The 13,649-nt window shown below is 35.3% G+C and overlaps 1 protein-coding gene across 4 annotated transcripts; it reads left to right on the top strand.

The window, feature by feature from the left end:
* Window positions 1–6,976: 6,976 nt before the first annotated feature.
* LOC107615008 (replication protein A 70 kDa DNA-binding subunit D) lies at window positions 6,977–12,520 on the top strand. Of its 4 annotated transcripts, none has more exons than XM_088498405.1 (14): window positions 6,977–7,292; window positions 7,484–7,613; window positions 8,332–8,420; window positions 8,584–8,728; window positions 8,822–9,089; window positions 9,669–9,765; window positions 9,865–9,971; window positions 10,088–10,172; window positions 10,276–10,408; window positions 10,530–10,687; window positions 11,449–11,572; window positions 11,675–11,857; window positions 11,960–12,025; window positions 12,139–12,520. In XM_088498405.1, exons 4-14 carry the CDS (start codon window positions 8,690–8,692, stop codon window positions 12,286–12,288), a joined length of 1,410 nt encoding a protein of 469 aa, XP_088354531.1. In that variant the 5' UTR covers window positions 6,977–7,292; window positions 7,484–7,613; window positions 8,332–8,420; window positions 8,584–8,689; the 3' UTR covers window positions 12,289–12,520. The 4 variants fall into 4 exon arrangements, with proteins under 4 accessions (XP_088354531.1, XP_016172615.2, XP_088354532.1 ...); XM_016317129.3 differs by having other exon boundaries at window positions 9,865–9,992; XM_088498406.1 differs by having other exon boundaries at window positions 8,332–8,504.
* Window positions 12,521–13,649: the final 1,129 nt, after the last annotated feature.

Raw genomic sequence — 13,649 nt, 5'->3', positions numbered from 1 at the left:
AAAATTAGCATCACATCCATATGTAAGTTTTCTTTTCTAAAACTTCTTATCACAATTCTTTGGTTATGTGCGAATTAAACTAAAACACTGTTCAATGTGAACATGCTTCAGATTTTTGCACATGTTTGCTATTCAGAGCATTGGTGGATATAGGTGGCTGACGTAAGAAAGAAAAAATTTTATATACTTGACCCATATCACAAGGAGTGTCCCTCCAAACCCAGAATGAAGCTAATTAAATTTATCGTAAGTTGATTATATTTTTTGCGTTTTAAAATTTGGGTGTATTTCAATTCAAAGTAAGGTGTATAGTGTGATCCTTTGGGTGTATTCATTTATTAGATTTATTCTTTCTTATATTTTGTTTTATTTTTTATTTTTAGGGGTACGTGATTTCGAGAATTAGGGTATATGCCGGGGGCACCTCTCAAGAGAAAAGATCGTGAAATTGAACTTCCATACATTAACATTTCAGGCCAACAAACACCGTATAAATCTTTCACTCTGAAAATTGTGTTTTCTCTTGCTGTCCTATTTTAATTTGCTAAATTATTTTTGGTTTTAAGCTATGATTGTGCTGTTTATGTAATGAAATGGTTTGAAATAATCCAGCCTCAAAACGTTAACAAGGGGAAGTATGAGTGGGACAATTGGACTCAGGTTATTGTGTTTAAAACTATATAACTCTCTATTACTTTTCTAAATTAACAGAGTTGATTAAAAGAATATTCTTTCAAACTGTAGGCGGAGGTGGACCACTTCAGAGTTGAATTTGCTTCCCGAATTCTTTTTCATGAGATGAATCGTGACAGAGATACAGTGATTAGGGGAAGTGAAGCAATGAGATTGTCGAAGCCATCTGCAGTGTTATTGAGTCCATATTGTCAAGTAGATTCATATGATATTGACAGTGACAGTGATTAATTTCAGTGTTATCTAGTCTTGAAATAGTTTGATCACTTGTAAATTTTGTGAATATTTAATGCAGTTGTATTATAAAATTTGTTTGCATAAATAAACTGTTTGTGCTGTATTCAAAAGCTGTAAATTACAGGTACAAAAAAAATAAAGGAAAACAACACCAAACCAACTAATACACCCAATTACGTTAATTATATACCCAAATATGACCCGTATACACCCAAATATATACCTTAAAGCCCTAAACCCTAAAACCCTAACCTAAACCCTAAACCACTAAAACCCTAAACTCTAAGTCCTAAATCCTAAATCCTAAATCCTAAACTCCTAAACCCTAAACCCCTAAATCCTAAACCCCTAAACCCTAAAACCCTAACCACTAAACCCTAAACCCTAAAATCCTAAAACCCTAAACCATAAACCTTAAAACCCTAAACCCTAAACCCTAAACCCTAAAACCCTAAACCCTAAACCCTAAACCTTAAACCCTAAAAACTAAACAAAACACTAATTTCTAACATAAACAGCAGCATCTAAAAAATATAAAATTAAAATGTCAAACACAAGAGAATTCAGAAATACACCCAAAAAACTGAGCGTTACACCAATATCCTGTAACTATACACCCAAAAACTTATCTGCTGCTGCTGGATCCCTAAACTGATAATTCATAACATGTCCGTGATATTGGTTGGAATTTGCTTGCACCACTGATGCAGCATCAAAAAGGTTTAATTGGAAATAATAAACTCACATATTAGCAAAAATATTAACAAAATAATTAAACTCAATTACCACCTATTTAAAGAACATCGCTTTTACCTCGCTTAGAGCTCTCGTTTTCTTCTTCTTTGAGGGATTTGCAATCTATTTGTCCAACTTTGAACATAGCCTATTTTTTGGACATCTTCTTGTTCGAACCCTTGGAGGGCTTTGAAGCTCGTTAACGGATTCCAAGTTGGCATCTTCATGAGATAATGAACAGGTCACCTTCCTTTTGGCTTTCAGTTCTTCCATCTCAACCATGACGTTATCGTAGGCACGGTGCAGAATGGCAGTCAACTCCTCAGATTTTGATACAAATTCGCATATATTTTGCTAACGAAACACCAATTCGTCAAACCTCTTGCTTCTTGGCTCCAACAGTGGCTCGTCGTGGCTGCTCTTGATGTGTGTGTGTCGCTTCTTTAACTTCTTGATCCATCGTTCAATATATATCTCGGTTACAAAACACTAATTTCCCTAAATCTAATTTCCCTAACCCTAGCCGCCATACCCCTTTCCCCAAAAACAACATAACACCCATAGCTTCAGTAAACCAGAGAAAGAAAGGAAAGAAAGAAAGGGAGAAGAAAGAACAGGGAGAGCAGAGAGGAGGAAGGAGGAAGAAGGAGGCGGCGCGTTGGGTGTCACTGCCATCGTCACCGTCGCTGTTGGCAGAGGAGAGAGGAGATCCGAGAGAGAAGGAGATCGCATAGCTGCCACTGCCCAGCCGCGTCGCCGCCGTCCCATGGAGCTGTCGCTGAACCACCGCACGAGGGAGACGAGGAAGAAGACACCGTCACTGCGCCACGCGTCGCCGCCGACCTGCCTTGAAGCCGCCATCGCAAATCAAATCTGAGGCGAGAGAGAGAGAGACGCGAAGAAGGAGGGGACCGCGCGGTGCCGCCGTGCCCAGTCGTGCCCTCACCGCGAAGCCATCACCGTCGATCCGTCTTTGTCAATGGAGACCCCACCGTTGAGCTGCTGCACCGCCGCTGCCGCCATTGGGCTTGCCGGGAAGGTGAGCTCGAACGAGAGTGGGAGAACACGGAGGATTGCCACTGTGGGTGTCGCTGCCGAAGCTTCTGGCCATGCCTCTGCCGCCGGAGAACGTTGCTGCCGCCTGAAACCACCACTGAAGCCTGTATCTGTGTGGTAAGCTCTAAGCTTGCTTTAGCTTCTTTGTCTGTTAAGTTAGTTTTTACTGTGAGAGTGGTTGCTGAGATTGTCTGTGTCAGGATATATGGTCACTGTGAATTTTTCTGTCATATGCCACCATCGGAGCCGCTAAACCGGTGGTAAGATCGCTGCTGCTCTGTGTTCTTTTACAGTAAGTATTTACGTTTCGAAAAACCTTCGCGTTAGTGTCCTGTTATGTGTATTAAAGTCTTTGCGATATTGATGTGTTAGGAATCAGTAACCGAGCTTACATGTAGCGATTAAGGCTGTTTCTGCTATTGGGAAAGCAAGCGGAGCTGAGGCTTCAGTTGCCGCTGATTTTGGGCTTAGAGAAAAGAGTTCAGTTGACGCGTTTGGGTTATGGTTTCTCATTTCGAGGTAGGGGCCTTTTTCAGAAAACTATACTTTATGATTTAGAATTGTTATATATGGATGCTGCTATGAGAAATATATTTTTAGTGATTGTATAAGTCTTATGTATTATTTAGTTGTCTTGGTTGGATATGAATGTTTGTTTGACTGGGTTATTGTTTGGTTTGGTTCGGATCCGAAAAGGGTGGCAAAGTCCAAGTTTTAGGGGAGATGCTGCCAAATTTTTATGAAATTAAGATTTTGTTTTAAAATGTGATTTAGAAAATGATTTGGACTTGAGAGGTCCTATTATTTGGTTCTTGATTTATTAAGAAATTGGTGTTTCGAGTTTAAGCTGTTTAAGAAAAATTCATGTTTTCCGATTGATTTAAATATGAAAGGGCCTATGTTTTGAAGATTGATTAAGGAAGTACCTTTGGAGGAGTTTTAATGGATTTTAAAAGAAATTGAATTTTGATTAATTAAATTCGTTTTGCTTTTGAGGTATTCTTTTAATTTTGACTTAGCAAGATTAAACAATTTCGAGCCCTGGAAAGGTTTCCGATTTAATAATGAAATGAAATTGGTTTTTAGGCTTAAATAACTTTGATTTTGAAAGTGGATTATGAACCTGGAATAGTTGAGATATGAGGATTTTGAATTTTGAAACAAAGATGAGTTTGAATTTTTGGGTTTTAAAGTAAAGTAATTTGAGAAAAAAGGTGAAATATGGCAAGAATGATTATTTGACTTGGTTTGGATTGTGAATGAAGTGCGGAAATGATGATGAATGAATGATTATGAATGAATATGTGGCTTATGAATTTAATGTTATCTGAGATACGAGTTTTCTTGGGTACAGAACCGTGACTTGCCACCACGTGTTTCAGGTTGAGACTCGATACTCTGTTGACCCTACGACGTAAGGGTGATCGGGCACGTATAAATTTCCGGGAATGGTACCCCCCATTGAGTGATTTGATATATATATATATATATATATATATATATATATATATATATATATATGAGAAAAAGCTATGCATAGACTCATAGGGATGCACGTCGGGGGACAGTCCAGGGGTTTAGCAAACTGGACTTGTCGGGTTGGCTTGATAACCGACAGATGATACTCATCAGCCATAGGGCAGGCATTCATTATATGCATCTACGTGACCTTTTTTGGGTGTGCATATTGTAATTAGTTTGCCTACATGAATAATTATGTCTAATTGCTAATTGCTCTACTTGATATAACTGCTTGATTGTGTTTGACCTTCTTACTTGTGTTTGTGACTAAAAACTGGTTGGATTGTGGTGGATTGACTGTTATTGAAATGTTTGGGCCTATAGCCCTGATTGATTATGTGATGGGCCGAAGGCCGTGAATCGTTTGTGTTTTTAGTTTAGTAAAGTATGAAAAACTAAACTGGTTCAGCATAGACTTAATGAACCTATGCTTGGAACAGTTTGGTCATTCATACTGTCTAGGAAAAGCTCTTTTAAAAGGGTTTGGATTTTTGGAGAATTAATGGAGTTCTCTTTTAAAAAGGATTTTCAATTTTGAATTCGGATCTATGGTTTTGAAAAGATACATAAGGCGGGTAACAATCATTGTACTTTAGAAACAGTTTTTATTTTCACGTATCCTATTATAATAATTCTGCAACCCTATAGTGAGAACCCTTTCGAGTACGATGTTCTCACTCCCCTACAGGTGTTTCCTTTTCAAGATATGGACGAGAAAGTCACGAAGAGTTTATTCTATTTTCTGTTTATATGATGTATTGTAGTAGTTACCTTTTTTCCTCGCCTTTATCCTTACAAAGTTTTATAAGAGGGATAGGAATTGTATTAGGTAATGCTTGTAAATTGTTTATATATATGTATCCTTTGTAAGTATTAATATTTGTATGGATGTATGTTATCTATTAAAAAGTCTTTTGAGCAGTAATACGAATTAAGTTTTGAACAAGCTCATATTTTAGTATTAAATATTATAAGAATAGTCGTAATACCCGAACTATCAGAGTGGCTCAGCTGGAAGTGTAACATTTTGATAGTTAGGGTGTTACAATATCTCTCTAACTGTTAACCTGATTTTAGAAACAATCAATCAATAAATAACAACGAAACAGGAGAGAAGCACACGGAGTTTCAAATTTCAATTCAATAATACACAAAATCACACATGTGAATCGGAGAAGATAAGGCAGAGGACTTATGAAAAACACCGGAACGTATGATATGAACAAAGAGGTCGACGATTCTGATTCTGATTTTTTTTTTCTTTTTGGTCTTGGGTTCTGATTATGTTGAATTGGGGTTAGGAATTTTATATTTTTTTACTGGTGCCTACAACGTCGTAGTGGCACCGTTTTTTGTTTTTGTCTTGGGCTAAGCCCAAAGAATCCTACCCGAACCAAAACCCAACCCACCTGACCCAAACCCCATTTGATCATCCTCTCACAATGAAGACGACGCACAAAGCTTCTTGTTTCCATGGCTGCCGCGACTCGCCTCCAATTGATCTTCGGGTCTGGAGTCAAGACTTGATGCAATTGAGCTGGCCCAAACAGGTCTCTCCCCAAGAAGATCCGCTGCAGAGGATGACGGAGTCCGCTTAGCGCTGAACGCTGCCCTGCTTTCGCCGACGATCTCCTTTGATTCTCATCCATCGAAAACTTTCACTCACGCACTGCTCCTGTTTCAAGCATGGTGTCAATTGCTACCTCCGAATTCTCATCCATCTGCGCTGCTGCTTGCTGTGACTGGCCCCCTTTTTCATGTATTGCTGTAATTGTTCCTCAACTAATTCTTTGAGGCTTCTTTGTTTTCATGTCATTGTGTTTGTAGCCCACCCAAATTCACAGAATTCATCGTCACAGTGTTCGATCAATTGCATATGGTTGCGAATTGCGATTCCGCTGCGAGTTCTCCCTTATACAGGAGAATAGGATAATATATAATAGGAAAAGTATGAGGAGCCAATGGAATATTTGTACAATGTGTACAATGGAGGTTTAGGGAGTATTAGAGATATAACCATTAGTGTTATCTTTTTCCATCAACTGAAGCTTTTGGGATGAGTGGTATCATGACATGGTATTAGAACTCTAGATCCAAAAGGTCAAGAGTTCGATCCTTGGTGAACCCAAAAATCAGTTTAAGCTTTTGGGAAGATGTTTATTATCCCTAGTACTCGGATGGTTATTCTAGATAGTATGAGGGATGTTCATTTTGTAACTCAATATCCCATTGTACAAATAGTCCATTGGCTCCCTAGCAGGACTCTATATAATAATATTATCATTATTTTATTATCTATTCTATTATATAAAAATCGGATGTCTGCACTTAATGATGAAGCTGACGTGGCATGCTTCTGAGAGTGTTTCCCGATTTAATTTATTTGATTTGATTTGATTTGATTTGATTATATATTTAAATATTATAATTAATATGATTTAGATAATTTATTATCATTTATATTACTTAATTAATTATACTACATTAATTATAATTCGTTCTATTAGTGAATTAATCTTTTTATTTATATAGTCTAAAATAAAATAAAAGTTTAAAATAAAATAAATAAATTGTTATTTATTCTAATTAAATTTGTTTATCTACTACATATCAATTAACATTAATTTATAATACATTAATTTATAATCCTTTGACTTAAAAAAAATGAAAGCCCAGCGCCCGGTTTGGACCGGACCGGTATACATTCGGTTTGCCTAATACGATGTCGTTTCGGGGGGGGGGGGAGGAATAACGCGTTAGTGCATTACTGATTGCTGGTCTCCCTATTCTCTTTTCTTACTTTCAGTCATTTCTTCATTCAAAGATTAGAAAAAGGAAAAACCCTAGCTAGCCTCCACCGCCGCCGAACGGATTGACCGGTTGCCGCCGTCCGTGGCTGTCCGAGGAGTCTTTCTTTGTACTGTCGTTGTTTTCCAAGTCAGATCCCCTATTTGATGTCTTCTTCATCACTCGGCGCCCATCCTCCGTCGGATTCTTCCTGCTGCTCGTGGTCGTCTTGTCGCCGTCGTCTCGACGTCATTATCTCGAAGGTCAGTGGCTTTGGTGCGCACCTATTCTTCGATTTTCATTTTATTCTCTGAATTTCTGTTCTGAATCAACAAATTATTGAATGATTATAGGGTTTTGTGTTTTGCTGAAATCTTTGAACGATTGTTTGATTTTTGAGTTCTGGCTCTGTTGTACTGATGCTGCTTTGTGTGTTTTGTGTTTTGTGTTTTAGATTACACGGAACAAAAAAAACCACTTACTTGGAACACTTGCACACAAACATGCCCAGTCCTAACAGCAGCTTCCCAATGAATCCTTGGTTGGGTCCTTCCCCTGTTCTCAGAACCTTAGCTGTAATCATGGTAAGTCTCTAAACTAATTAATTAATGTATGTAATTTAAAACCCTAATCCCAAATTGCATGCGACCAACATGTAATTAATTTTATCATACAATTGATCCTATTTTTAATACGTCTTTTCACGTAATTTTTTTTGTTTTGTCTAAATCTTATATATTTTTTTTATTTGTCTTATGTTGCAATATTTTTTTTGGAGTCAATAAAAATCAATTCCTCAGATTTTAAATTATAGAAAATATGATACTATCCTCTCAACACAATCTTTGGTCATATATGGAAGGTACTGATAACAAACCTTTTGGGAATTATATCAGATTAGGAAACAAAAAATTGGTGCTATATATCAAATTTAATTCTCATAACGCCTTTAGTCTGTACCTCTTGAAATGTCAGTATCTATGATATAGAATGTTTTGACAACATACAAAAATAAAATAATTTCATGCCTTTTCGAAACTTATTGTGATTTACAGTTCCTAATTAGTGTATGTAAATATGGTGATTTCCTCTTCAGCATATATTGCTTCTTATTTTGATTTTTCAGAATTAAACTCCAGTTTGCCATGTAAATGGAACACAGTAAATGTTGGCCGTTGATTTCTAACCTACAATTGAATTTTATTTTATTTATTGATTATTGATTTATTGATTTATTGATTTTATTGATATGATTCAGATTCTTTAATCCTGAATAGTCTAAACACTTTCCCTTTTTTTTAGCTGGATTTTGATAGGAACGTAAAGATTCTTGCAATTCTTACCAATACTGGGGCTGAACAGTGCTGTGACTCTCTATAAGTTTGGCATAGGTGATCACCACATTTGTTCTTTATCTACACTGAAATTCAATTTATTTAAGTAATTTTGTAGTGGCAGGTAGCAATGGCAGCTAGGTGAGTTCATGTGCCATGTGGATTGTTTCACAATAAGTTTTTTTTATCTTTCACTAAATATGAGGTCTTTGATTTTTAGGTATGATCTCATCAATTGTATCAATGCTGGTCCAGCGCATAAGGTGTAGAAGCTCAAAGTACGTGTCATTAGACTTTGGACCGTTTCTCAATTTGCAAGATCTGGGATGAAGGCACCTATTGAGATGGTTGTCCTTGATGAAGAGGTAAAATTTTCTCTTTTCATTTCAGATTTATTTTGGTAATGACTGAGCAATAAACCTCATTTATCTATGACTCTATAAAATTAATGCATTCAGGGAGATACAATTCAATGCACTGTAAAAGACATATTTGTTCCTATCTTCGAGGGCTTACTCACTGAGGGCAACGTGTACGTGGTCACTAATTTTGGAGTTGCTTTGAATACCATCAAGTTCAAGCCTACTAGACACAAATTTAGGATCCATTTCAAGAGGGACACGATTGTGCGTCCGGTACAAGATTCTTCAGTTCCATTGAACGGATTTAATTTTGTTCCGTTCAAAACAATTCAATCAGAGTCTAAAGAAGATGGTTATTTAGTTGGTAAGTACTTTGTTAGATTAATCTATGATGCATGTGTTATTTAATTCTTTAAAGTCTAATTTTTTAATCCTATATATTGTTTTGCACCATTTGCTGTCTTTTTTATTATGAGCATATAGTGGACAGATATAGATTCAATTGATGGTTGTTGTTATTCCTCTCAAGTCTCAACTATTGTAGATTCATATAATATTAATCTAAAATTTGTTTCATTGAGATATTATATTAAGGAAGAATTTTTTTATTATTCCCTTCCTGTAACAAATATTCCCTTGCTGTAATTTTATATTAAGAAATAATATAATTTCTAACTCAGTTAAATATTGTTTCATTTGAATTTCGTTTAATAAAAATATTTATATAATTTTGTGTATTATCTTTATAATGTCCTATAATTTTGTTTCTTCAGGAACTTCGATTTCTAGGCCCTAACTATTTATTAACAGTTTTTTATATTTTTATTTTTAAGAGAATTAAAGGGATCTAATTTCAACATGAATAAAATGCGTTGATTCCAAAGAGAAAAATTTGGGCATATAGAGTTTTGTTAATCAATAGATTGGTGCCTTTATTTTGTAGATGTGATAGGTCAGCTTGCTTCTAAGGGTAACTTGGTCGAATTCACACGGGACGGGAAGCCGTCAAGTTATATCACCATAGAACTTGATGATCTTGAGTAATGCTTAATATCTTTTTGATAGTGGCTTTTGTTTTAAAATCTTATTTTGGAATTTTGTGTCTCTCTTTAATCTACAATAATTGCTATTTCTTATAGGGGTGGACAGAAATTAAGGGTAACGTTGTGGCAGTCTTTTGCTTTTGAATTGCTCAAATATCTAGAGGAACACCCGTGTCTTACCTATGTGGTTATTCTCCAAATGGGCAAGATGAAATTTTATAGTGGTTTGTTTATTTGTTTATTTTACTGGTATTTGAATGCATGTTTTCTGTCATCATATGCTTATGGTATTTTCTTTGTTTTGTTATGTCTTTTGTAGGGGTCATGGGTGTATCTAACACAAACTACAATTCGAAACTGTTTATCAATGTTGAGTTTCCAGCTGCCAGGGATTTCTTTGCGAGGTACAGTGTATAGATCAGTATTGTGGTAAGCAGATTATTTATACAATGCTTTTGATTATTAAACTATTAACAAATTTCATAATTTCTGATTTAAAAATGCAAGGGTGAACAAATTGGATCCTGTTGACGGACAAGGCATAATGCCGCTGGTCTGTGGTCAACCTGTTTCAGATGAGGAGGATTTTTTGCGTCTGTCAGTCTACAAAACAATTGCAGAGATAAAGGAGCATAATCAGGTAAAATTCTTTCTTTATTAGTCTTCCTTTTTTTATTGTATGTTTTTATTGTATTAGTTCTAATGTTTGTTGGATCATAATCTCAATTGTTGTGTTGTACCCTCCCATCCATCGATTTTAGGATGCTGTATTTGTTACAGCCGGGACGATTAAAGAAGTTGAGACTGAATTTGGTTGGTGGTACAAAGGATGTAAGAAGTGTCGTTGTGGCTTGAGGGAACTTGATAAAAAATATTTCTGTCCCAATTACATTAGAGACTACGGGTTCTATGAGCCAAGGTATGACTCACGATACTTCTTTAACATTCACACATTATATACTCTTTGTCCTCGAAGATAATGGTGTAATCTATGCATTTGTATTATTTGCTCAGACACTATTAAATTATTATTATTCAAATAGGTATTTTTATAACATTTTTTATGAATTATATATAATAAGGATTATTTTAAACTATTCTCGCTTGTGGGATGGAGACTCTTGGATAATTCCCTTTTCTGAGTTTCCAGATCGAATATGGAATCTTATGTGTTGTTTTTGAGTTTGATGTGAAGTTTCACACTGCTCATGATTATTATTTTTTTCTTGATTACATGTTGTAAAATTCTACTTGATTAGTAATTTTTTTTTAATTAAAAGGCACTGCTCATAATTTTTGCTTTTGTTATGGCCAGTCGGTGATAATTGTGTGAATGTGGGGTTGGAGATTTAGATTAACTATTATTGAAATCACATTGCAAAGTTACTTCCGTGGCTTGCTATTTCTGTGTTTTTGGATTCTGATTCACAAGGGAAATATAAAAAGATTTATTGGCTACTGGTTTGTTTAGCCTTGATTTGTTCACGGGGTCACTTGCTTTTAGATTTTTTTAATTCCATTTGATATGTTTTATTCTTCCTTGTGGGATGGAGACTCTTGGGTAAGTCATTATAAAATTATTTGCATCCAATTCAGTAATAGCATAGTATAGACACTGATTATTGGTAAGATTTATGTAGTGTGTTGTTCTTGGACTGTATATTTTTTGGTGAATAATAGGTACATCATCCACATAAGGGTGATAGACCACACCGATGCTGCCTCTTTTGTTTTGTTCGATGGAGAAGCTGCAAAGTTTCTTGGAGTTTCTGCTAAGGACCTTAGGCAGTCTTGTGTGACTAAGGTTTGATGTCATATTCATTTTTTTGTGTTAATAGTCTGGACTATACCTTAATTTTTATTACTTATGAGAGCATGAATGAAGTTTTTTTCCCTAACTGTGAAGGGTGTTGAGAAAAATTCCTGTCCCGAAGAGATTAATAAGCTTAGGGATATTAAGTTCATCTTCAAAGTGCAACTCAAGATGAGGAATCTAAACTCTTATGAACCATATGTGATTCATGTGCTGAGAATGACTAATGAGAATTCTCTGGTCTCTGCCTTCCTGGATAAATACAATCCTGACACTGTAATCCCCTCTGTCTAATAACTTTTTCTTTTGTTTCTGTATTACAAAAACAGATCAACCAGATTTTGATGATGTCTTTTTATTGAATCAATTGTTTTGTAGGGCCTTTTGTCCCATGAAAATTCTGAACTATTGAGTTTGTCTACTGGTCCATACAACACTTCTAAGGTTTGTGTCAAATGATTTCCAATTTAAATTGTTACAGTGATGTTATTAATTTTTACATAGTAACTAAAATATTATTATTCTTATATTTATTGGTACATGATGGCATATCCCAGGCTTGTGAGAGTGAGCCAACTCCATCACCTGCAGTTGATGAGAAACATAATTCTAAGATTCTCGGAGCTAAGAAATATATTGAAGAGATTGGAGAGGAGTCAGTTTCATCCAAATCTAAGAAAGCAAAGTGGGTTGTGGTGGAGGACTAAATCAACACGCCTCTACACAGTTCGATTTAAAATATAGGAGAATAATTTATTTAAACTATTATTTGAATGAACTATGGTTGTTTGAAAGTTATTAGGATCTACAATATATGAGTAGTTTATTTTTCAAAGTTTTTGTGTTGACATTAATTTATCTCTTATAACTTGATACAAGAGTTGTTTCGTATATTTGTTTATTTAATCCAAGATTTTGAGTGTGTTTTCTTTTAATAAATAGTTATTATTATTATTAGTATTTGAATAATTATATAAAAAAATGAAAGCCCGTTGAAGAAATAAGTGTAATATTGGTGGTGGTGATAATATGTTGGCAATTGCAAGGAGAGTTGAGTGAGATTCAACTATGCACAGCATGTTTGGTCTTGGAATATCTTGAACCTTGCATTGGAATCCCCTCTCTCACATGGATATGATTACTACTTTGAGAACTTGGGAATAAATCATGCATTACTGAAATTATTTGCTCATTCAGCATCATTATTATTATCATTATCATATACTTCTTCAGTTTTAAAATAGGTATGGCTTTTATTTTAATTTAAAATGCATTTTTTAATTTTTTAATGAATCTAAATGTTAAAATTAAAACAACAATTATTTTAAAATAGAAAGAACCTATTCAATGAACAGAAATAAGAACTTTTTTAATCAATTTCTTCGTTTATCAAAATAAGTGTAGAGAATCTGATCAATCACAAGTAGTCTCTTTATAAATTAGAATGAATAGAGAAAACAAAAGAAAATAAAAAGGGAATTAAAATAAATAAAGAAAACAGAAAGGGAATTAGAATAAATAAAGAAACCAAAAGAAAACAAGAACACGTTAGTTGGTCTCCATCCTCTCTTTTGTTACTTTTATTAATTAGAATAGATAAATAAAACAAAAGAAAACAAAAAGGGAATAACACTTACTGCATGCTGGTCTCCCTCCTCTCTTTTGTTACCTTTATTCATTATTTCATTCAAAGATAACAAGAAGAGAAAACCCTAGCTAGCCTCCACCGCCGCTGAACGGTGTGACCGGTTGCCGCCGTCCGTGGCTGTCCGAGGAGTTTCTCTTTGTACTGTCCGTGTTTTTCCAAGTCAGATCCCCTATTTGATGTCTTCTTCATCACTCCGCGCCCATCCTCCGTCGGATTCTTCCTGCTGCTCGCGGTCGTCTTGTCGCCGTCGTCTCGGCGTCATTATCTCGAAGGTCAGTGGCTTTGGTGTGCACCTATTCTTCGATTTTCATTTTATTCTCTGGATCTCTGTTCTAAAATCAACAAATTATTTAATGATTATAGGGTTTTGTTTTGTTGAAATCATTGAATGATTATTTGATTTCGGGGTTCTGGCTCTGT

This window comes from Arachis ipaensis, chromosome B9 (assembly GCF_059453495.1).
Source record: "Arachis ipaensis isolate K30076 ecotype BB chromosome B9, ASM5945349v1, whole genome shotgun sequence".
Lineage (NCBI taxonomy): Eukaryota > Viridiplantae > Streptophyta > Magnoliopsida > Fabales > Fabaceae > Arachis > Arachis ipaensis.
This window is presented reverse-complemented; position numbering and strand designations above follow the sequence as displayed.